Below are 26,090 nucleotides of genomic sequence, written 5' to 3'. Positions count from 1 at the left end.
CGTGATGTCTCTGGACAAATGTGACATTATTTTAGAAATGTCCAATAAAGGCAACTAACCTTCACAGATGCTGGCCAGGTTGCTCTGGCTCTTTTTTAGTTTTCATTTATTTATTTATTTATTCATGTATTTTTATTTTGACTGCTGTGTATTTCTAAAACAGTCAAGTACTTCTGACTGTTTAAATACTTGTGTTTGTTAGTTATAATAAACTGCCCATCCTCTATGTTCATTTCTCTAAACAGAGCTGTGTTCATGTTCATTTTTATCTCATTGATCTTTCTGCTGTAAATAACTTTTCTCAGAATAAGGAAGAGCTGTTTCCATAGCAACCACAGTGTAGTTCATCTGATAGTGGTTAAAAAAAACAGAAGTTGATTATGATCATTAAATAATGTTGATGGAAATAATTATAATGATTTGGTTTCTTTTTATCTAGAAGATCCAGATTCAGCCCATGAGAGTCATCATCATGTGAGTATTGGCTCGCTCAAACATATTACCTATAGTTAATAGACCCCAAAGGAAAACCATCAAATTATTCTTCATATTTTTAAGAATAGTTTGAAAATTGGGACTAAGTTTAAAACAAATAGAATAGATTATAGTTTTGCTATCATTTGTAACAAGTACAATAAGATTAAAAAATTGCCAACCAGTCTGTACCCCACACTTAAAAAAACATGAAAATTACAAATAATCATTCCTCACATATATTCCATCATTCCCTGTGAGCATATTGCATACCAGATGTGTTCATCAGCATTGATGGTGGTTATTGCTGTTGGGTAAAAGCTGTTCTTGAAACGGTTGGTTCTTGTTTTTCATGCTCTGTAGCGTTTTTCTGAAGGCAACAGTTCAAACAGAGCGTAACCAGGATGTGAGATGTCCTTGATGATGCCATTTGCTTTTTGAGGCAACAGAAACAGTGTCATTTTTGCAGTGTTTGGAGAGGAAAGCCGATAATCTTTTCAGAACTGCTGAAAAGATTATCGAGATGAGCCCCACCACGGTGAAGTCGTATGCAAACCTGACAACGTCATTACTGTGGTGGGTGAGGGAACAGTCATGAGTTTAGAGGATGTAAAGCAGGGGGTCAGCACACAGCTCTGTGGGGAGCAGGTGCTGACATTTAGGGCTCTGGATGTTTAAGACAGAAGAATTGATGTGGTTAGAAAGATGCAGATTGTCTCTATTATAACAGTAAATAAAGGTTTACTGTCCATTTTCCCCAGGATGAGGTGTATTCCATTGTGACCTATGCCACTGTTGACCATTTTAAGGACAGAATGTCTAATAAGATAAAGGTAAGAGACCCAGTAAGCAGTTTTATAACAGTCCCATTTTAATTTGCTTGTTTAATGTTGTAATATCAATGAAGGAAACAATTTATACTAAGCTTCAGGTAGAAGATTAAATTAATTAATTTATGAGTATATTTTCCCTCTCTGACTAAGTTCTGATAGGAAGTCCAGATCCACATCCAGGTAGCAGGAGGGAGCTCCAGGTTAACCAGTTTGTACACTAGTCTGTGGGGAAGGATGGTATTAAATGCAGAGCTATAGTCCACAGAAAGCAGCTGCACATTTCTCCCCTGATGCTCCAGATGGGACAGTGCAGCATGGAGGGCTGTGGCTGCAGAACCTCTGTGGATCTGTTCTGCTAAAAGCAGGTCTGACGGTTCTTCATCGTCTTTGCAGTCATGAAGTGCAAAGTTACAGGAAATGAACAGTTACTTCCTCTTTTCTAAACTTATCAGAGAATTAAAAAACTATCACAGTTTTGATCAGCAGCCATTTTGTAGTTTATGACAGAAGCACATGTTGATTTTGATAATTCAGTAAAATACAGCAGCTGTTATGTTCTTGACTTACCACATTAAATGAATCAAGTTTTAGTCTCAGTGAGAAATGTAATGTTTGGTGCGTAGCTCTTTAGATTAACCAGACACACCTGTTTACTGAGGCTGAGAGTCTTTGACAGGACAGGTCTCTGGTTCAATTACCTAGCTGGGCTTTTAGTCCAAAGCCTTCTCCATCCCTCTATCCCTGATTTCTGTCTATTGAGGCGTTTTAAAAGCAAAGGTAACAGTTTTAAATTTCCTCAGAGTTGTACATTTGCAGACCAGATTGCTTTGTTCTCCTATAGACAGTTTGTTAAATAATTAGTTTATGTGTTATCATTTTGTTTTTTATTTAAACTGCTTACCTTCTGTTGACTGTTTGCAGGAACTGGGGTCATTCCATGTCCTCCATGGAGCGATAAACTCACATTACCCAGTTTAGCTGTAGCTAGAGCTTCAGGCAGATGGCTTCACATTTGAGTTTAGGATACTCGTACACAGAAGAGTTAAAGTTTGGCTCAATAGCTGTAAACTGTTCAGTGTTCTTTGAGGACATCTCTAAAATCCTAAATTATCAGTCCCCCACTACTGTGCTTGGCTGATGGAATAAGATATTTGTCCTTATACAATTTCTGCAGTCATGACACTTTGCAAACTTCTCTGCTTTACTCTCAGCTATCCAATAATACCTTTGTTTCAAAAGTGTTTTGCTCTTTTCGAGGGTCTTTGCAAACTAAAGGTCCAGGGAACTTAATTTTATAGAGTGAGAGCAGAGAGAAAAATTAAACCTTCTGTTGGTTAGTGTGGTTTACTTTCATGCTGCACTTTTGAAAGTAGACCAAACTTCCTGGACAAAGTCCTGCAGTTTCAGCAGCTCCTCATTGGGGCCGTATGACAAGAAGCTGCCCAGCATGAGCTGTTGGCACGGCAACAATCTCTCCATCATGTTGCTCTGTGGACTCCTTGGCAGGAGACATAATGTTTCTCAATGAGACATTACTGGGTAAATAAAATAAAGGAAGCAGTAAGACAAATCCAGCAGAATAGAATAAGACAGAAGAGCTGATGTGGTTAGAAAGATGCAATTTGTCTCTATTATAACAGTAAATAAAGGTTTACTGTCCATTTTCCCCAGGATGAGGTGTATTCCATTGTGACCTATGCCACTGTTGACCATTTTAAGGACAGAATGTCTAATAAGATAAAGGTAAGAGACCCAGTAAGCAGTTTTATAACAGTCTCATTTTAATTTTCTTGTTTAATGTTGTAATATCAATGAAGGAAACAATTTATACTAAGCTTCAGGTAGAAGATTAAATTAATTAATTTATGAGTATATTTTCCCTCTCTGACTAAGTTCTGATAGGAAGTCCAGATCTACATCCAGGTAGCAGGAGGGAGCTCCAGGTTAACCAGTTTGTCCACTAGTCTGTGGGGAAGGATGGTATTAAATGCAGAGCTATAGTCCACAGAAAGCAGCTGCACATTTCTCCCCTGATGATCCAGATGGGACAGTGCAGCATGGAGGGCTGTGGCTGCAGAACCTCTGTGGATCTGTTCTGCTAAAAGCAGGTCTGACGGTTCTTCATCGTCTTTGCAGTCATGAAGTGCAAAGTTACAGGAAATGAACAGTTACTTCCTTGTTTCTAAACTTATCAGAGAATAAAAAAACTGTCACAGTTTTGATCAGCAGCCATTTTGTAGTTTATGACAGAAGCACATGTTGATTTTGATAATTCAGTGAAATACAGCAGCTGCTATCTTCTTCACTTACCACATTAAATTAATCAAGTTTTAGTCTCAATGAGAAATGTAATGTTTGGTGCGTAGCTCTTTAGATTAACCAGACACACCTGTTTACTGAGGCTGAGAGTCTTTGACAGGACAGGTCTCTGGTTCAATTACCTAGCTGGGCTTTTAGTCCAAAGCCTTCTCCATCCCTCTATCCCTGATTTCTGTCTATTGAGGCGTTTTAAAAGCAAAGGTAACAGTTTTAAATTTCCTCAGAGTTGTACATTTGCAGACCAGATTGCTTTGTTCTCCTATAGACAGTTTGTTAAATAATTAGTTTATGTGTTATCATTTTGTTTTTTAATTTAAACTGCTTACCTTCTGTTGACTGTTTGCAGGAACTGGGGTCATTCCATGTCCTCCATGGAGCGATAAACTCATATTACCCAGTTTAGCTCTAGCTAGAGCTTCAGGCAGATGGCTTCACATTTGAGTTTAGGATACTCTGGTACACAGAAGAGTTAAAGTTTGGCTCAATAGCTGTAAATCTCTAAAATCCTAAATCATTAGTCCCCCACTACTGTTGGAATAAGATGTTTGTCCTCATACAATTTCTGCAGTCATGACACTTTGCAAACTTCTCTGCTTTACTCTCAGCTATCCAATAATACTTTTGTTCCAAAGGTATTTTGCTCTTTTCGAGGGTCTTTACAAACTAATAGTCCAGGGAACTTAATTTGATAGCATGAGAGCAGAGAGAAAAATTAAACCTTCTGTTGGTTAGTGTGGTTTACTTTGATGCTGCACTTTTGAAAGTAGACCTAACTTCCTGGACAAAGTCCTGCAGTTTCAGCAGCTCCTCATTGGGGCCGTATGACAAGAAGCTGCCCAGCGTGAGCTGTTGGCACGGCAACAATCTATCCATCATGTTGCTCTGTGGACTCCTTGGCAGGAGACATAATGTTTCTCAATGAGACATTACTGGGTAAATGAAATAAAGGAAGCAGTAAGACAAATCCAGCAGAATAGAATAAGACAGAAGAGCTGATGTGGTTAGAAAGATGCAGATTGTCTCTATTATAACAGTAAATAAAGGTTTACTGTCCATTTTCCCCAGGATGAGGTGTATTCCATTGTGACCTATGCCACTGTTGACCATTTTAAGGACAGAATGTCTAATAAGATAAAGGTAAGAGACCCAATAAGCAGTTTTATAACAGTCCCATTTTAATTTGCTTGTTTAATGTTGTAATATCAATGAAGGATAAAATTGAATCTAAGCTTCAGGTAGACGATTAAATGAATTAATCTTTTCACTCAACTTTGTTAAATGTATCATAATCTGATCTCAATTTCTCCCTAATTACTCAGAGGAGCGTTATTTTTAAACCATAAAACCATGTGAATGGGGGCGGACTGAACAGCTCCATTATGCACAAGGTTTGGAAACATGTTAAATGATAACATAGATGAAAGTGGAAAGTCTTTCAAATGGAACTGAAACAGTTTGTGGTTTCTGTGCTGCAGGTCAAACAGGACAAAGACTCTGTGACTTATTCTGCTGTCAGGACTAAAAATAAGATGGAGGTGAACATCGACCCCAGCAGTCTCTGCAGCAGCATCGCTAAGACAAAATGAACCACATAAGGAAATAAAACATCTCTACACACCTTATTGAACCATTTTCCAGGAAGTGGACCTTTGGGTTTAAGTGTCAGTGATACTAACACATTCATTTATAGCTGGTGCTGCACAGTTTGCTGTTGCATTTAATGAGTGTAAATACAATCTGAGCAGAAATATACAGTTAGTGAGTTATATGATAGAGCTTTGTTATATATGTGGACTGTAAATAGTGAAATAAAGAGATTCAACATCAATATTCAGTAACTGGTTAATTTATGAACAGAACTAAAATAATCCAAAGTATTTTATATTTTATTGTACATAAACTCATCATCATTATGTAAAATACAACTTTCTGCCAGCAAAGTAGAAACTAACTAATATCATCTGATCTTTAGAGGTGTGCGATACCGGGAGTTTTTAATTGATCCGATACCAAGTAAATACAGGGGCAGTATCGCCGATATCGATCCGATACCAATACTTTTAACATTTAAGCTTGATGTATCATGAAACTGTTGACCTTTCGGGGTTTTGTGATTTTTATTTTATTATTACAATTAAATAATAATAATAATAATCTTGTGTTCAGTGTTTTTTTTTCTTCCTAATCCACCTCTTATATCTTTCAATCCTTATGTAATTTTGTCTGTGTTGTGTGCTCCTGCCTGTTGCTTTAATCCTATAATTTTCCCCGTCGTGGGACGAATAAAGGATTAACTAATGTTATCTTAAATAACACTTTTTAATAGGATATATGTACTGGGTTCTTTCAAAGTCTTAATTACATTTTCTCTGTGGGCTCCAGTAACATATGATAGATAATATCTTTGAAAGTTAACATGAACTGCTGCTGAAGATGACCACTCTGATCTACTGCGTTGGTATCGATAGTATCTATCCTAGGATCGATCCACCCACCTCTACTGATCTTAGCCAGTTACTGGTTCAAGGTAGTGAGCTGTGCTTCTGAACAAACTTGATCTGAACTTTTACCTCCTGCTCTACACATTTTTAGATCTGAGATTTTCTGGATTTATCTGAAAGGATTTTTAATGATTTATTCTGAATTTTTACAGCAAATAGTTCAGAACCTTTCAGCAAAGCTTGTTACTAAACCTCCAAGTTTTCACTTTTAACTGTTGCTCTGTCAGCTGCACAGCTTCTCTGAAGAAACCTGCATAATATGAGGTACAACAACATTATATTTCCTTTAAAAATTAATGATGTTTGAATTGAAAAGGAACAGAGGGTGTGATATATTAACCTTAACAAAAAAAACTGCTACGAGTTTGCAGATGTTTACTTATTCAAAACAAATAAATGGTTTACTAAAGAAAAAGTAAAGTGGACAAATTTTAATCTTACCACTAGGGGTCAGCAGAATTAACTTGATACTATCAGAAACTTGCTCTGACAACCATGTAAAAAGCCTATTTATTTACTTTTACTACTACATACAGCTGCACACATTGTGGCCTCAAATTTGATCTCCAATGTCCAGAAAAAAAATAAAGTCTTTGCGAGTCAAAGTAACTATCAATTTTTTTGTAGCGGTATCAATTTTTATATATTATAGGTTATACAAAGAGTTTCAAAACAAGAAAATAACTACTAAAAGAAATCCCAATTACAATATTTAGTATAATTAAAATTCAGTCACTTTAAAAAGATGAGTGTAGAGCTGCTTCTAAATAGAAACCACCAGGTCCACAGGTCTCAGGCTCAGAAGGAGGCAGGTCCATAGTCATCATCAACCATCACCTGCTTCAATGATTACTGTCCTGTTGCTCTGACCCCCATCATCATGAAGTTCTTCCAGAGGATGCTCCTAAAGTCCTTCAACGATGCCATCCCTGCTGGGCTGGACAGCCTGCAGTTTGCCTTACAGGAAGAATCGCTCCACAGAGGACTCTGTATTGTTTGCACTTCACTCAGCTCTGACCCATTTGCAGCAGCTCAACACCATGTGAGGATGCTCTTCATGGACTTCAGCTCAGCATTCAACACCGTGCTCCCAGACATGTTGGCTCTGAAGCTCTAAAACATGGATTATCCACTTTACTCTGCTCCTGGATCAGTGACTTCCTCACCAACAGACCCCAGATGGTGAAGATAGGGAACATCTGCTCCACTGATCCTCAACACAGGAACACCTCAGGGTTGTGTCCTCAGCCCTGCTGTCTTCACTCTCTTCACCCAGGACTGTTCTGCTGTCCTCCCCACAAACACAAAAGATAAATTTGCAGATGGCACCGCTGTGGTTGGTCTCATCTCCAACAGTGATGAGACCAACTACAGAGATGAGGTCAGCAATCTGACCCAGTGGTACTCCAGGAACAACCTGATCCTGAACACGAGCAAGATCAAGAAGGTAATAATAGATTACTGGAGGTTCAGGAGGACTGAACACGCTCCTCTCTACATACAGGGGGAGGTGGAGGAGCGCGTGGGCAGTATTAGGGTTCTGGGCATTCACATCTCCTCCAAACTCTCCTGGATAGTGAACACCTCCCACCTATTGAAGAAGGCCAAACAATGCTATTCTTCCTCAGGAAACCTAAAAGAACTGGACTCTTCAGAAAACATAAAATAAAATAAAAATAAAGCGTCTATAGAGTAACCATAGAATGTGTTTTATGTCTCAGCATAACTGTATGGAATGGGAGCTGCACAATACAGGAGATGAGGAATTTAGCACAGGTGATGAGAACAGCACAGGGGATTGTGGGATGCCGTCTAGAGGATTTGGATTCATTTTATGCAGAACGAGTCCAAAGAGGGGCCTGATGCATCTCCACTGATCCCACCCACCCAGGCAATGCACTTGATGCCCCTCTCTCATCAGGTAAATGCTTCAGAAGCAACAAATCCAAAACTAATTAACTTAGAAAGTGTGAGATTAATCGCCCCCTGAGGGGAGACTGTGGTCCATCTTAATATGTTAAAATCACGCCACTGTTATTACCACAGTTCCTCAGCAGAGGGCGATAGACCCAATCAAAATTTCTTGCTCACATGCAAAAGAGGCCCATCAGCTGAACAACCCATCATTAGTTCTCTGATGATGCTTGTTGTTCCCAGAGGGTTGAGTAAGCTCACAATAACAGCATTGTAAGAAGGAGACAACTGGACCCAGAGTCCTCTCCCCTGTTTAACAACAGGCGGTGTCTCTTCACAAAAATGACTTCCTTTACTCTTCTCTCAAACCAACGTTCTTCCCTATCCAGGATGAGAACATCTTCATCCCTGAAAGACTGACCGCTGGTCTGCAGGTGAGTGTAAACTGCAGAATCTTGGCCTGATGATGTTGCTCTTCTACGTGGAGCCATCCTTTTAGCCAGCAGCTGCTTTGTTTACTCTGGTCATTCTCCTCCTGACAATTAACAGCATACACAAAATTACTCTGTTGGTGCTGGGGAACCAGATCGTTGGGGAGAACTAGTCTTTGCCGTAACGGGTTTTTGCTGTAAGGCATAACTGCAGCGCTGTGTGGGCGTTCCTACTGCGCTTCATTACCGGATGGGACGTAGAAATACGGACGTGACGTCACAACGGTACGTTTGTGCATGCCCAATGTAACTATATTAGCTCGCTATTAAATTTGATTATTTTCCTCATATTATAATTTTTTTATTTTATTGTTTAATTTCCATTATGTTTGATTTTTAATTAAACATAGCATACAACACAAAATCTTGCAAAGGTACACAAAAACTGGAAAACTGCAATAACGAAGGAAAGAACACAATAATAACGGATTACAGTAGGGTCTGGCTGAAGGCCGGTGATATTCTGGATTTTAATGCCCCAGACGCATATTTGTCCGTCTTTTTGAGGCACTAGGCTTACTAGCAGATTTTTTGTTTCTGGGCTGCCTGCAGCACAATGTCTTATCCTCTATTTGCATGGATCTTGTTTTACCCATGAATTACATGTAATTAATTAGTTGCGCTGCAGTGGTTTGACAGAAGCAGAGCTGTCAACTCTGCATCTGGACTTGCTGGTAAATTTCAGGAGCTTCGTTTTTTTAGCTTGATTTTTGAACTTGCGGCGTAATTATTACAAATCTCATGTGGTCCTAAGGTACAACTAATACTGTGTGAACAGGGCAACAATGTGTTGAATAAACACAAATACAACACAACAAAAGCAACATTTTTGACTTTTTATTAAAAAAAAATCCTATTCAGCTGCACAAATATCACATTAAAAACCAACCAAAGTTGTATTATAAATGAGAGTATACCAGATAGGCTGTGAGCCAGAATCTGTAGGATGACTTTTCGTATGAACTGTCAGGGGGCAACTTTCTTCCATCAGGAAAAGTTGCTACACATAGCAGTGATCTCAAAACACCAATGTTCCCACGTTTTCACTTGCACATTAATAAGTTACAGCCGATAAAAAAATCTAAACTGTGGCGCTCCGTTCCAAGAGGTCAGGTGATTCGTGTTAGAAAATGGATGATGGATGGACTGTGCTATTTCTTTTTTCTTGCCATCAAGATCTCTACCAACTGGCAACAGAAAATGCTATTATTGGGCTTTCTTCGTCTGGAAACAAATGCATAAAAACATCTTACGGGCGCAGCCATGATGAACTGATGAACTTGCTAAGCTGACAATACAGCGATCTGATTGGCTGAGCAGCAAAAATCGAATCACCTGACCTCTTGGACCGGAGCGCCACAGTTTAGATTTTTTTTATCGGCTATAACTTATTAATGTGCAAGTGAAAATGTGGGAACATTGGTGTTTTGAGATCACTGCTATGTGTAGCAACTTATCCTGGTGGAAGAAAGTTGCCCCTTGACAGTTCATACGAAAGTTCTTAAAGAAGCGTCCTACAGATTCTGGCCCACAGACTATTTCCCTCATTCCTGACTCTGCCATCACGGTTCTGACTCTGTGCCTGTCCTTTGACCACTGAGCACCTGTCAGCCCCATGAGTAAGCTAATTGCCGCTGCCCTGATCGGACTCTGATTCACGTTCCATCTGCAGCAGTCTTTACCTCGATAAACTGTTTTCTTAACCATATCTGGTCTTGTCTGGCTGAATTCTGGGTCCTCAGTTTCCAGTCATTACAGCTGAACATCATTCCCATCTCTGTTCCTCTGCCTTGCCAACCGGTATCCTTCTCTCCCTCCTCACTTTCCAACCCACCATATCTCCTATTCATCTCCCTCCAATCAGAGTCCAACCAATACCTTACAGTCACTGAGTTCTTTAAGTTCCATTGTCTGCACAAGAGCTAAACCACCTGTGTGCTCATACCTCTGTTCTTATAAGTTACTCTATGTTTCTGCCTCTCCTAGACGAGAGTATTCACTACATCCTCTTTGCAAAGTCTACCCCCATCTGTCCTGCATTCCTGTTCTGGATACCAAACCTGCCCAATACTTCTTAATCACCTCTGTTCCTGGCTCCAACGCTTCCATTGAAATCAGCACCAATCACCACTCTCTCATCTCTGAGGATATCCTGTCTCACTCCATCTAACTCAGCCAGAATCTGATTAAAATAACAAGCAAGGAGTCCTTAAAAAATAGTCCATTGAAGAAAAAGTCCTTAAAGGTTTGTTTCGTCCAACTTCTCTGTAGTTTTAGCGAAGAGATTAGAAATGTAAAAAGTAAAAATTCAACCAAGAAGGGAGCAGAGAAGAAAAGCAATGCACACAAAGGTTTATTGTGTCGATACAACTTAGAATTAGTCTTATGTCATTATTTTCTATTCGAAGCTTAAAATTTCCTAATCAGTTTTCTGCTTCTGTCTCTAAAATCTAAACATTCTGTCATTCCTTTGGTGGAAGAAAGCAGCTAAAAACTCACTTCTGCCTGTTTAAACTCACATACATCAGTCTTTGAAACCTACGGTTGATCTGGAGAATCTATTTCTCAAGTGTTAGAATGATATTGATACAGAGCTGAAGCTTCTGTCAGGTTGTCTGGTGTTGTTGTTCTTTCAGGTGGCCACCAGAGGGCGGTGTGAAGCAGCTATTGGGTGCTGGTTTCCCCACGGACCTGTTCATCATCATCATCATCATCATCATCATCATCATCATCATCAGTCCTCTCCAGCTCACTGTCGTGATCCACCATTAATTTGCTGAGAAAAAAATCCCAACAAAATTTAAGAGCCAGAATAACTTTACTGGTTATGTAGAAAAAACACTTGAGACTCTTTATACCATGTAACACAGCAACCATAATACCCATTTAAAAACTTTTAGCTGGATCCAGGGTCAGTTTTCCAAGCACTTAAAAGTTTGCTTAAAAACTTAAATGATTTTAAGTTGTCTTAAATAAAAATTGAAAGTTAGCATGATTTAATGTTTATAACATTGGTTTAAAAATGCTTTTCATGCATTTTGATTTACTCAAAACACATTTTATTTTTAACACTCTTTCACTCATTCTTTTTTATTGCTCTATTAAAATTTTCTTTTTGTAAAAACGTGTGTTCTAAAATGTATAAAACTAAACAGTCCTTCTCAGCCAAAGCACAGTTTTTTTTTTTTTTTTTAAATACGAAGAGCAACTGAGAAACGTCTGCATTCTAAAGTCATCACTATGTTTATGGATACATTTTGTTCTTACTGAACATCAACTAACTCAATATATTCAGTGACTAAAATACATTACAAATAAAAACCAAAAATGTTACTAAAACAAAATTAGAATAGCTCCCATTTCTAATTTGACAGTAATCCAGTCAGAGAGGAATTATTGCTTATAATAAAAAGGCTCATCAGATGGTTTGTGTGAATCTCCTCAGGTCTATAACCCACTAAGGTGTGAGGAGCTGCTGGCCCTCTCTTGGTCTGAAAGATCTCTTCATCTGTCCAACAAAGTCAGTACAAACACTGCAGTGCAGATGCTGTTGCTCTGCAGGTTTTCAGAACATTGCCTGCTTTCCTCACCACTGCGTGTGATGACTTAGGCAGATTATTTTGTCAATGCTGCAGTGGTTCTCTAAGGCAGGAAGCTTCTTATCAGTTCCTCAGTAATATATCTGAATCTTTAGGGTATGGTGTGTATGCACATTTAGTTTCAGCTCATCTCTGCAGTATGTCTGGCAGCATTTTTTAGTCTAGTTTAGCTTCTCATGTACTCTGCATTTCCTCTCTGCAGTTGACATTTTCTATCATAGGAGAAGGGATTGGGAACTCTTGCAGCCACTGCTGTTTGTATTGAGTCAGAGGAAGGCTGCTAAGCAGTATTGTCACCTGTATCTACAGACACTGAGGGGTCATCACTGCTCAGTCAGACTCAACGGATGCTACTCTTTGAGGAATTAACTGAATACAAGACAGCTGCTGTGGAATCAGGGTCAAATTAGATTAATTTAAGAAATCTTTTATTACAGTTGCAAAGGTCAGATCTCCAAATATGGTCCCAAAATCTGTGTCCTTGAACTGCAGCTTAATGTTTCCCTCCACAGTTTGTTTCATATGAGCGATCAGCAAACATGCATCTGACAGATTCATGTGTTCTCCAATGTGTTTGAAATCATCTCTTATTAGTTTAACTATTATAATAAAAACATATTAAATAAACAGCAGCTTTTTAATACTTTTTCAGTGCAAACATTCAGTATTATCTCAGGCCTGTGGGACTGGCTGTAGCATCAGGTCACTGTTAAATGTCAGCAGAAGACGAGTTTGTGGATCTCCATAGTCGTTCAGCTCACCAGCAGAGCATTCTGGGATTTGTAGTATAAGCTGTGAATGGTCTTTCTACCAGTGGACCGGCTCTATTAGACCCTGTAAATTATCTCATGGTAATATTTGTCCTGCAGGCCTGAGTCTGACCCCTCTGCTGTCAGGGGTCCATTTTGACCTGTTTGGATTCTGTTCTGACTCGGTTTAACTGCTCTGTCTGCAGAGTCTCAGAGCTGCTGGCTGTTAGTGGACTGACTGCAGCTCATTAGCAGACGTCACAGTTCCTCTTTGACGCCTCATGCTGAGGAAATTACATCATGTTGGACATAAAAATGTAAACTATAAATAAAACTGTTTTATGTTCTTCACAATCAGACCCTTCAGCTGAAACATGGCTCACTTTAGTTGATCTGAGTGTTATAAGGTGAATTAATTAAATGTAGTTTAAATGCTTGTTCTGACTAAACTTTGTGAAACTAGTTCGTTCTGTTTGTGGTTTTCTGTCAGTTTCTAAGAAAATCATACAAGTGTGATGAGAGAAAATGACAGAAGATCTTATCATCCATTAATTCAGCCACAAAGAGGAAATAACATCAGTAGTTTCAGATGTGCAGCAGAGAAAAGTCTCTCAGTGTTCAGCAGCTGATAGAAGGACAGGAGATGTTGGTTCTGGAACTGGTTCTGATCGTTGTGCTTCAGTTTGAAGGTAAAGATCTGTTTTCTTTCTAATGAGGCTGAGACAGATTAAAGGACACTTTGGTTTACTGTGAAATTTATAGAGATATGAGAATTAACATTTAGTATTTGGAGAAGTTCATGTGTGTAGCATTTATTAGTCAATCAGGTTTTGATCAAATATATAAAAACAAGTTTATAAAATTTGGATTCAACATTTTTTCATTTTATCTCAAACATAAAATCCCAATTATTGACATGATAATGTCCTGAATAGTTTTTTTCCAGGGTTGTATATAATGAAATTAACATAATTAATCAAACACCATGCAAAATAATTAAATGACAACATAAATATTATTTCACCTTCATGATTGTGTTTGTGAAGGATGAAGTGTGTAAAACTTTAATGTGTCTTTGTCTCTGCTGCAGGCACCAGAGGAGGATTCCTTTATCTCTATCACAGATATGGAGATGATGTTGTTCTACATTGTAACAGTCCTTCATCTTCTTCCTCATGCTCCATTGTTGAATGGATTTACGGCAGAGATCCAAGCTCAAGCTCTCTGTTGGAGGTTCAGTATGGAAAAGTTGATCAGACTTCACCTCGAGCTGCCAGGTTAAATGTGGACAGTAAATGCTCTCTGATCATCAACAACATCACTGCTGAGGATGCTGGACAGTACATGTGTCAACTTGGTTCAAGAACCTTTGATGGCAGTGTGTTTCTGAGTGTTTTGACCAGTGAGTTTGTAGACTTGAAGGATCTGACGCTGTCAGACTCTTTCCTTCTGATTAACTTTGTGAAATACTTGTGTTGGACAGATGTTTCTGACATCAGCAGTTCTGATGAATATCTGATGCAGTCAGAAGTTAAAATGTTGTTCTGTCAGAGTGAGAATGAATCATTTATTCAGCGCTGTGTGATGCTTCAACCACACATCAGTCCACACACTTAGTTTGACTTTACAGTCAGATATCTGATATTTAAAAAGTTAATAAGTTGAATTGATTATTTTATATCAAACAATGATCAAATGAAACTCAATGTGTTTTTAATGTTATTTCTGCCCCCAACTGTGTTTTTGTTGAATGACCTTTGTTGGGTGTCTGCTGCTTCCTGAATGAGCTAAAGGCGAGGCAAAACTTTTGTTTTAATCCATAATTCTAACTAATAACTACTCAGAGCTGCAATATTATTGCAGATCACAAAGTAACATGTAAACAACATCTGAAGTTCTTTAAGGATTTTTTTGTATTTTTTTTTAATTTAATTTAATTTAATTTATTTTTCCTATTCTGTTTTTCACAGCGTTGGATAAAGCCGCATTTTTAAAATTTCTTATTTTAGAGAAAGTTTCTTCTTACACGTTTTCACTTTCTTTTAGTTTTTCCATCTCCAACTGATCCAACAAAGGATGGAGATTTCACATTACAGTGTTCTCTGGTGAGATACAGATGGTTGGGTCGTTGTCCAGAGAAGAGCCTCCTCTGGGTGGATGAGACAGGAAGTGAGCTGCTTGGTGAAGGTGTTGGGTTCAAGTCTGGAGGACAGACTGGCTGTGATTCTAATCTCACTGTGAAGCTTCAGATCAGCAACAACAGAAGATACACCTGCCAGTTTGTTGAGGGAAACACAGTGAAGATAGAAGTTCACTACACACCTGAGTTTGAAGGTAGGATGTATTTTATTTATTGAGGAAATTAGATAAAAAGCAAAAATGACTTGAATTTTTTGTGATTGTTTTGTATTGTATATAAATAGTTTTAAACCTTCTTTTATTATCTGCTGTAGCTCAAAAACACTGAAACTTCCTGCATGAAAGCAAAAAGGACAAAGGTTGTAGCTCCATGAATCAAAGCCAGTCTTTTCATACAGCGGTAGGCTACTAAGTGAGATTTATGGAACTAAAGACATGAAAACGTGTGAGAGCAGAGTGAAAACTGACAATAATTCAGCCTTGTGGCTTTTCCTTTATTTACTTTGGAATAATTTAGGATGAATAATAATGTACAAATGTGTGCTGTTTTATTTTTAATAAAGATAATGATCAGCTTTAGATCTTCAGACCCAAATTGAACTGAATCAATGAACTCTCTGTTTTCAGTTCTTTCCAAATTTCTTTATCTTTTTTAACCTGCTGAAAGAAAACATTATTAAAGACTAGAGGTAGAACAGTACAGCTCTAGGATTGGTGGCTTAGTGGTCAGAGCGTTGCACTTGTGTCCTGGAGGTTCTGGGTTCAGAGTGGAAGATCCACAGACTGCCACTATGGCTCCCTGAGAAAGACCCTTAGCTCCAGATTGATCCCTGGATGCCACTCAGTGTAGGCAGCCCACTGCTCCCTGACTAAATCTACTAAATCCTGATGTTTGTGGACCGTTACACTCCTATTATTAACTGTAGAGGGTGATTGGTGTGTTGGTTAAACAGAGCTGCTGTTTAGAGGAGAAAAATGAAAAGAAGGAAGTCAAACCAAACAGGAAGAAACAAAAAAAAGCGTCTGAAGCTTAGAAACGTCCACAGAGACTTCAGACTGTGGGTTATGTGTTCAGTCAGTACCCAGGTTAGATAATATTAAAAAATATAATTAAAGGCCACTAAATCAGACAGTTCTTCAGCATAAACTGAGGTTTTATTACAAGTAATACTTCACAATAACACATTTTTATGGTCATCCTAAAAGTTATTTTTTGTACATGTGACCTGTTCCTGTGAATAAATTTCAGGATAATTTGACACATTTTCCTTCTGAACTGATTATAACTGATGTTGGTTGCCAGTAAAATGTGTAACCAGTAATTAAACCATTAGAATGAAATAAAATCAATATCATCAGATCTGAAAAAAACTCTCAACGAATGAGAAAAGGACATAAAATGGTCAAACTGGAATTAGATCTTGATTTCTGTAGTTTGGTTACAAATTATGACCTATAATTAGGGCTGGGCAACGATTAAAATATTTAATCGCGATTAATCGCCCTGATTAATCGCGATTAATCGCGATTAATCGCATTGTATTTACAAACTCCAAGAATGAATTCAAAAGTAGTGTAAAGAGCACTTTTATTTTAATGTTCTGCTGCCATATGAACAAAAGTGTTGTAACATTTGTAGCACTTATTTTATACTGGATATTTTCAACCCATCTATTGAATTTAGTGCACTAGTTGATCTTTTCTTCATAAGAGAACAAGCACTGCAGCCAAAATATGGCCTTTTTTGACCTGCTGTATATTAGCCAGTCCCTAAGCTTGATGTATCATGAAACTGTTGACCTTTTGGGTTTTGTGGTTTTTATTTTATTATTACAATTTAATAATAATAATAATAATAATGTTATGTTCAGTGTTTTTTCGCTAATCCACCTCTTATATATTTCAATCCTTATGTAATTTTGTCTGTGTTGTGTGCACCTGCCTGTTGCTTTAATCCTATAAATTTCCCCGTCGTGGGATAAAAAAAGGATTAGCTAATGTTATCTTATCTTAAATAACACTTTTTAATATATGTACTGGGTTCTTTCAAGGTCTTAATTACATGTTATGTGTGGGCTCCAGTAACATCCATCCATCCATCCATCCATCCATCCATCCACTGATCTACCTGGATGTTCCCTGGAGGACTGAAACGCCTCAGTCAGAGACGTCAGTCTGTGGGTCTGTCGGGGCAATGAGAGAAGTTTCGTCTCCTCTCTCCGTTTCTGGGGCTCGACGTTTTCATGTTTTTTCACGTGCTTAGAGAAATTTGTTGTGTTTCCACTGAAATTAACCGGCTTTTTACAAAACATACAGCTTGATTTCATTTACGGTATTAAAATAAAGCCGAACGGTGCTACTTCCTCTGTTCATGTTTTTTCGCTGCTGCGTTCTCTCTCAGCTGTTTGTGTATTAAGTTTGTGTGAGAGCTGAGTGCGCGGGCCAGGCTGAGCCTGCGTGCTGATTGGCTGGCGCCGCTGAGCCATGTACGAGAGGGGAGGGGGAGCGGGAGGGCTGCCGTGAGACAGCGCGCTGCAGTCAGCGTGCCTGCTGACTGACACTGACTGAAAGCTGACATGCGTTAATGCGCGATAAAATAAATATCGCCGTTAATAGTCTAATGAATTAACGCGAAATTAACGCGTTAACTTGCCCAGCCCTACCTATAATACATTATTTTATTGAAATATTCTTGTAAAAAAGTTTTTTATCATTTTACTGATACTGATTAACTGATTTTTTATTGTTTATTTTTAAACAGATTTCATACTTTAAGTGAAAACTGGCAGAAAAGCACATAGACTAATATTATTAACAGCTAAATGTTGTATAAAACATTCTTTCTCTGCAGTTATCAGGGGAGAAGGAGTCCATATCTACCACAGAGCTGGAGATGATGCTGTTCTGTCCTGTAAAAGACCTTCATCATCTCTCTCATGCTCCACTGTTGACTGGTTTTATACGAGAGCTGAAAACATGGAGCGTCAACATGAAGTTCATGGAGGAAAAGTTCAGAGTTCAGCTCGAGCTGCCAGGCTGAGGTTGGACAATAACTGCTCTCTGATCATCAACAACATCACTGCTGAGGATGCTGGACGTTACACCTGTCAGCTTTGGGATGGAGGACGCTTTGACACAGATGTGTATTTAAACATGATGAGCAGTGAGTAATCTAAACTCATTGACTTTTATACCTGCTGATATCAGTCCTTCTTAACCCTGAAGTCCCTGCATGGAGTTGGCTGTTTAGATCATGATGTGTTGTTATCATCTGAGTGAAGCCTGGACTGGAACCAGATCTGTTGTTTTTTAATAGATAAAACAATTCATTATATTACTTTCATAGAGTGATATTTATTTTGTAGTAGTAAAGGTTCCTTAAATAAACTTGTAGCCTTCTTACTTCTTACACCTTTCTTACTTCCTGTAAGCTTTTAGTCTGCAATATATTCACTGAACATCTGCTGGTTATAAGCCTAAAAATAATTTGTTTCTTGAAGTCGAGTGATATATGTCAATATTTTTGTTTTCATTCAGATTTGTTGTACCTTCTGCATTGCATGTTCTCTGTCATGTTCTCTGTCTCTTAACAGGAGTTCCTGCCAACAGAACCATCATCATCCTTGGAGCAGTGATCTGTGTTCTCCTGCTGCTGGTGGTTCTTGCTGCTGTTTTTATCAAACCCAGGAAAACCAGAGTTAAAAAGGATCACAGCACCACAACAGGTACTAGATTTGCTCATCAGTGTTTAACTATAGCATCCACCTACTATATTCTATGTTTTAGTTTTGTATTTTGGAAAAATAAAAACAATGTTTTATTTATATTACTGTTTTCCTCCTATCCTCATATGTTCCTAATATTTCTTTTAGACTCCATTCTCTCTTTCTCATCTTCTTAAACCCTTCTTGGGGGTTAGATTGGCCCTCCCTCCTGGTTGGCTCATATGGGAGGGCCAGCCAGGTTTCAGGGGGGTCCAGTGCAAGTGGAAGTCAAAGTGAGCCTCAATCTAGAACTTTCTGCCCACATTGAACATCAGCTCTCTTCCAGTCTGTTAGAACTTGACCTCTGGGTTTCTGTCAACTCTCATGTTGTTTAGCAGCTCACATAATTAAGACAATCAGAATAAGCTAAAGGTTAAAAAACACTCACCACTGATGTTGATAAACTACCAAAGGACCGCTGTCACCTGTAGCTTGGCTGGATAGAATCACTCCTAAAACATCCACTGAGAACAGGATCTGTTCAAGCTGCAGCACAGCAACAGTTACCATTGGACCAACATTACACTAAAAACATCTTTAGAGGATGGAGGGTGAAAAAGACCTCTCAGTATGGGCAGCTGATGTGGTTTAGAACAGCTTCTTATGATTGGGCTCTTTGTTGCATCCATTGCTGAAGCTACAGATAATTCTTTAATCATAGAGTCTGGGCTGTGTCCAAGAAGATAATCAGCTGCAACCTTTAACTGGATAATTACAGTCATACATTTTTCAAAAAGTGCAGATAGACAACAGAGTGCAGAGAGCAGCTACCCAAAATCAAAGGTATACGGAGTATCATCCAGCTAGCTGAATCAGAACCTCATTGAAGCTCACCAGAACCAAAACTGGTATAGATCAGCAAAATTAAAAGACAAAAAAACTGTTGGACACTAGGTTTGTGTTCATGCGCCCACAAAGATTTATTTGTCTGTTGGTGGGCTGTTGGTCCATTTCTCCCCTTATGTAGAAACTGTCCTGAAATAATCACCAGAATTAAAATAAAAGTGTCCTCTTACCCACTTTTTCTCCTACCATATGTTCTAAAATATGTAAGGCACAGACTCCATTGACGCTACTAGATTCGCAGCCCTTACATGGTTCCCAAGTCGGATTAGGCCCTTGGGTCCAGGACCAGAATCTCTATCAGAGATCCAGCCTTGCTAACGTATTTGTTCAGTAGAACATACTTCACATGTAATGAACAGTAGGTCTAAAAGAACCAATCCGGAGTCAGTCATTTCACTACTTAGTCGTTTTATTAATTATTTAATCCTCCTTGATTATATTGTATTTATGTAAAGATCTGAGTTGTTCACCAATTGTTTGTCCCTAAAGTCACTTGCAACTTTCGTGAGTCAGTTGTTGCAGCTTCTTGGGTTTCTTTGTGAACGTGAAGTCACATTTTAAGGCCTTGCTTTTTTCTAACAAAATGCATTTTTCTGTTTCTGTTTTTTCTGCCGCTCAACAAGTGAGCATCAAAATGATAATACTGCTTTCTTTTCACTCATTTTGAGGCCTCTACATTTGAACCAATGTTTAAGCTGTTCTACGCTGGGTTTTTAGAGTGAAGTAGTTTAAAATAAAGCTCCTGGGTCATTGTCATCTTCTAGAATGATTGGTATTGCAGTTGTTGCCATTCTAGTTTGCACTATTCTTGTTCGACTATCCGGGAAACCGTGATGTCTCTGGACAAATGTGACATTATTTTAGAAATGTCCAATAAAGGCAACTAACCTCCACAGATGCTGGCCAGGTTGCTCTGGCTCTTTTTTAGTTTTCATTTATTTATTTATCTGTTCATGTATTTTTATTTTGACTGCTTTATATTTCTAAAACAGTCAAGTACTTCTGACTGTTTAAATACTTGTGTTTGTTAGTTATAATAAACTGCCCATCCTCTATGTTCATTTCTCTAAACAGAGCTGTGTTCATGTTCATTTTTATCTCACTGATCTTTCTGCTGTAAATAACTTTTCTCAGAATAAGAAGTAGCTGTTTCCATAGCAACCACAGTGTGGTTCATCTGATAGTGGTTAAAAAAAACAGAAGTTGAATATGATCATTAAATAGTTTTCATGGAAATAATTATAATGATTTGGTTTCTTTTTATCTAGAAGATCAAGATTCAGCCCATGAGAGTCATTATCATGTGAGTATTGGCTCGCTCAAACATATTACCTATAGTTAATAGACCCCAAAGGAAAACCATCAAATTATTCTTCATATTTTTAAGAATAGTTTGAAAATTGGGATTAAGTTTGAAACAAATAGAATAGATTAAAGTTTTGCTATCATTTGTAACAAGTACAACAACATTAAAAATTGCCAACCAGTCTGTACCCCACACTTAAAAAAACATGAAAATTGCAAATAATCATTCCTCACATATATTCCATCATTCCCTGTGAGCATATTGCATACCACACAGAAAGCAGCTGCACATTTCTCCCCTGATGCTCCAGATGGGACAGTGCAGCATGGAGGGCTGTGGCTGCAGAACCTCTGTGGATCTGTTCTGCTAAAAGCAGGTCTGACGGTTCTTCATCGTCTTTGCGGTCATGAAGTGCAAAGTTACAGGAAATGAACAGTTACTTCCTCTTTTCTAAACTTGTCAGAGATTTAAAAAAAACTGTCACAGTTTTAATCAGCAGCCATTTTGTAGTTCATGACAGAAGCACATGTTGATTTTGATAATTCAGTGAAATACAGCAGCTGTTATGTTCTTGACTTACCACATTAAATGAATCAAGTTTTAGTCTCAATGAGAAATGTAATGTGTGGTGCGTAGCTCTTTAGATTAACCAGACACACCTGTTTACTGAGGCTGAGAGTCTTTGACAGGACAGGTCTCCGGTTCAATTACCTAGCTGGGCTTTTAGTCCAAAGCCTTCTCCATCCCTCTATCCCTGATTTCTGTCTATTGAGGCGTTTTAAAAGCAAAGGTAACAGTTTTAAATTTCCTCAGAGTTGTACATTTGCAGACCAGATTGCTTTGTTCTCCTATAGACAGTTTGTTAAATAATTAGTTTATGTGTTATCATTTTGTTTTTTTATTTAAACTGCTTACCTTCTGTTGACTGTTAGCAGGAACTGGGGTCATTCCATGTCCTCCATGGAGCGATAAACTCACATTACCCAGTTTAGCTCTAGCTAGAGCTTCAGGCAGATGGCTTCACATTTGAGTTTAGGATACTCTGGTACACAGAAGAGTTAAAGTTTGGGTTAATAGCTGTAAATTGTTCAGTGTTCTTTGAGGACATCTCTAAAATCCTAAATTATCAGTCCCCCACTACTGTGCTTGACTGATGGAATAAGATATTTGTCCTTATACAATTTCTGCAGTCATGACACTTTGCAAACTTCTCTGCTTTACTCTCAGCTATCCAATAATACTTTTGTTCTAAAGGTATTTTGCTCTTTTCGAGGCGTCTTTACAAACTAATAGTCCAGGGAACTTAATTTGATAGCGTGAGAGCAGAGAGAAAAATGAAACCTTCTGTTGGTTAGTGTGGTTTACTTTCATGCTGCACTTTTGAAAGTAGATCAAACTTCCTGGACAAAGTCCTGCAGTTTCAGCAGCTCCTCATTGGGGCCGTATGACAAGAAGCTGCCCAGCATGAGCTGTTGGCACGGCAACAATCTATCCATCATGTTGCTCTGTAGACTCCTTGGCAGGAGACATCATGTTTCTCAATGAGACATTACTGGGTAAATAAAAATAAAGGAAGCAGTAAGACAAATCCAGCAGAATAAAATAAGACAGAAGAGCTGATGTGGTTAGAAAGATGCAGATTGTCTCTATTATAACAGTAAATAAAGGTTTACTGTCCATTTCCCCCAGGATGAGGTGTATTCCATTGTGACCTATGCCACTGTTGACCATTTTAAGGACAGAATGTCTAATAAGATAAAGGTAAGAGACCCAATAAGCAATTTTATAACAGTCCCATTTTAATTTGCTTGTTTAATGTTGTAATATCAATGAAGGATACAATTTAATCTAAGCCTCAGGTAGAAGATTAAATTAATTCATCTTTTCACTCAACTTTGTTAAATGTATCATAATCTGATCTCAATTTCTCCCTAATTACTCAGAGGAGGGTTATTTTTAAACCATAAAACCATGTGAATGGGGGCGGACTGAACAGCTCCATTATGCACAAGGTTTGGAAACATGTTAAATGATAACATAGATGAAAGTGGAAAGTCTTTCAAATGGAACTGAAACAGTTTGTGGTTTCTGTGCTGCAGGTCAAACAGGACAAAGACTCTGTGACTTATTCTGCTGTCAGGACTAAAAATAAGATGGAGGTGAACATCGACCCCAGCAGTCTCTGCAGCAGCATCGCTAAGACAAAATGAACCACATAAGGAAATAAAACATCTCTTCACACCTTATTGAACCATTTTCCAGGAAGTGGACCTTTGGGTTTAAGTGTCAGTGATACTAACACATTCATTTATAGCTGGTGCTGCACAGTTTGCTGTTGCATTTAATGAGTGTAAATACAATCTGAGCAGAAATATACAGTTAGTGAGTTATATGATAGAGCTTTGTTATATTTGTGGACTGTAAATAGTGAAACAAAGAGATTCAACATCAATATTCAGTAACTGGTCAATTTATGAACAGAACTAAAATAATCCAAAGTATTTTATATTTTATTGTACATAAACTCATCATCATTATGTAAAATACAACTTTCTGCCAGCAAAGTAGAAACTAACTAATATCATCTGATCTTTAGAGGTGTGCGATACCGGGAGTTTTTAATTTATCCGATACCAAGTAAATACAGGGGCAGTATCGCCGATATCGATCCGATACCAATACTTTTAACATTTAAGCTTGATGTATCATGAAACTGTTGACCTTTTGGGGTTTTGTGATTTTTATTTTATTATTACAATTAAATAATAATAATAATAATCTTGTGTTCAGTGTTTTTTTTTCTTCCTAATCCACCTCTTATATCTTTCAATCCTTATGTAATTTTGTCTGTGTTGTGTGCTCCTGCCTGTTGCTTTAATCCTATAGATTTCCCCGTTGTGGGACGAATAAAGGATTAGCTAATGTTATCTTAAATAACACTTTTTAATAGGATATATGTACTGGGTTCTTTCAAGGTCTTAATTACATTTTCTCTGTGGGCTCCAGTAACATATGATATATAATATCTTTGAAAGTTAACATGAACTGCTGCTGAAGATGACCACTCTGATTTACGGCGTTGGTATCAATAGTATCTATCCTAGGATCGATCCACCCACCTCTACTGATCTTAGCCAGTTATTGGTTCAAGGTAGTGAGCTGTGCTTTTGAACAAACTGGATTTGAACTTTTACCTCCTGCTCTCCACATTTTTAGGTCTGAGATTTTCTGGATTTATCTGAAAGGATTTTTAATGAATTATTCAGAATTTTTACAGCAAATAGTTCAGAACCTTTCAGCAAAGCTTGTTACCAAAGATGTTTACTTATTTAACACAGATATATGGTTTACTAAAGAAAAAGTAAAGTGGACCAATTTTAATCTTACCACTAGGGGTCAGCAGAATTAACTTGCTACTATTAGAAACTTGCTCTGACAACCATGTAAAAAACCTATTTATTTACTTTTACTACTACATACAGCTGCACACATTGTGGCCTCAAATTTGATCTCCAATGTCCAGAAAAAAATAAAGTCCTTGCGAGTCAAAGTAACTATACATTTTTTTGTAGCGGTATCAATTTTTATATATTATAGGTTATACAAAGAGGTTCACAGCGAGATGAAACTGCTAAAAGACGCACTGATACAGTAATTAGTATTATTAAAATTCAGTGACTTTAAAAAGATGAGTGTAGAGCTGCTTCTAAATAGAAACCACCAGGTCCACAGGTCTCAGGCTCAGAAGCAGGCAGGTCCATAGTCATCATCAACCATCACCTTCCTCAATGATTACCGTCCTGTTGCTCTGACCCCCATCATCAAGAAGTTCTTCCAGAGGATCCTCCTAAAGTCCTTCAACGATGCCATCCCTGCAGGGCTGGACAGCCTGCAGTTTGCCTACAGGGAGAATTGCTCCAGAAAGGACTCTGTATTGTTTGCACTTCACTCAGCTCTGACTCATTTGCAGCAGCTCAACACCATGTGAGGATGCTCTTTATGGACTTCAGCTCAGCATTCAACACCGTGCTCCCAGACATGTTGGCTCTGAAGCTCTAAAACATGGATTATCCACTTTGCTCTGCTCCTGGATCAGTGACTTCCTCACCAACAGATCCCAGATGGTGAAGATAGGGAACATCTGCTCCACTGATCCTCAACACAGGAACACCTCAGGGTTGTGTCCTCAGCCCTGCTGTCTTTACATTCTTCACCCAGGACTGTTCTGCTGTCCTCCCCACAAACACAAAAGATAAATTTGCAGATGGCACCGCTGTGGTTGGTCTCATCTCCAACAGTAATGAGACCAACTACAGAGATGAGGTCAGCAATCTGACCCAGTGGTGCTCCAGGAACAACCTGATCCTGAACCAGAGGAAGATCAAGAAGGCAATAATAGATTACAGGAGGTCCAGGAGGACTGAACACGCTCCTCTCTACATACAGGGGGAGGTGGAGGAGCGCGTGGGTAGTATTAGGGTTCTGGGCATTCACATCTCCTCCAAACTCTCCTGGACAGTGAACACCTCCCACAAATTGAAGAAGGCCCAACAATGCTATTCTTCCTCAGGAAACCTAAAACAACTGGACTCTTCAGAAAACATAAAATAAAATAAAAATAAAGCGTCTATAGAGTAACCATAGAATGTGTTTTATGTCTCAGCATAACTGTATGGAATGGGAGCTGCACAATACAGGAGATGAGGGATTTAGCACAGGTGGTGAGAACAGCACAGGGGATTGTGGGATGCCGTCGAGAGGATTTGGATTCATTTTATGCAGAACGAGTCCAAAGAGGGGCCTGATGCATCCCCACTGATCCCACCCACCCAGGCAATGCACTTGTTGCTCTCTCATCAGGTAAATGCTTCAGAAGCAACAAATCCAAAACTAATAAACTTAGAAAGTGTGAGATTAATCGCCCCCTGAGGGGAGACTGTGGTCCATCTTACTTATGTTAAAATCACACCGCTGTTATTACCACAGTTCCTCAGCAGGGGGCGATAGACCCAATCAAAACTTCTTGCTCACATGGAAAAGAGGCCCATCAGCTGAAAAACCCATCATTAGTTCTCTGATGACGCTTGTTGTTCCCAAAGGGCTGAGAGAAGCTCACAATAACAGCATTGTAAGAAGGGGACAACTGGACCCAGAG

The 26,090-nt window shown here is 38.5% G+C and overlaps 1 protein-coding gene across 2 annotated transcripts in view; it reads left to right on the top strand.

Annotated features, from left to right (window-relative positions):
- Positions 1-26,090, top strand: part of LOC118558329 — a 125,071-nt gene that overhangs the window by 57,183 nt on the left and 41,798 nt on the right. The window contains exons 9-13 of one of the 2 annotated variants that reach the window (XM_036128846.1): positions 1,236-1,307; positions 2,979-3,050; positions 4,692-4,763; positions 4,946-5,014; positions 5,102-5,669. In XM_036128846.1, coding sequence (XP_035984739.1) covers positions 1,236-1,307; positions 2,979-3,050; positions 4,692-4,763; positions 4,946-4,969 — 240 coding nt within the window. In that variant the 3' untranslated portion in view covers positions 4,970-5,014; positions 5,102-5,669. Of the gene's footprint in view, positions 1-1,235; positions 1,308-2,978; positions 3,051-4,691; positions 4,764-4,945; positions 5,015-5,101; positions 5,670-22,624; positions 22,697-26,090 lie in introns of those variants that run through there. The other variant, XM_036128845.1, reaches the window with a different exon arrangement.

This window comes from Fundulus heteroclitus, unplaced genomic scaffold, assembly GCF_011125445.2.
Source record: "Fundulus heteroclitus isolate FHET01 unplaced genomic scaffold, MU-UCD_Fhet_4.1 scaffold_123, whole genome shotgun sequence".
Classification (NCBI taxonomy): domain Eukaryota; kingdom Metazoa; phylum Chordata; class Actinopteri; order Cyprinodontiformes; family Fundulidae; genus Fundulus; species Fundulus heteroclitus.
Note: the sequence above shows the minus strand (reverse complement) of the source record. Positions and strands in the feature narration are given on the sequence as shown.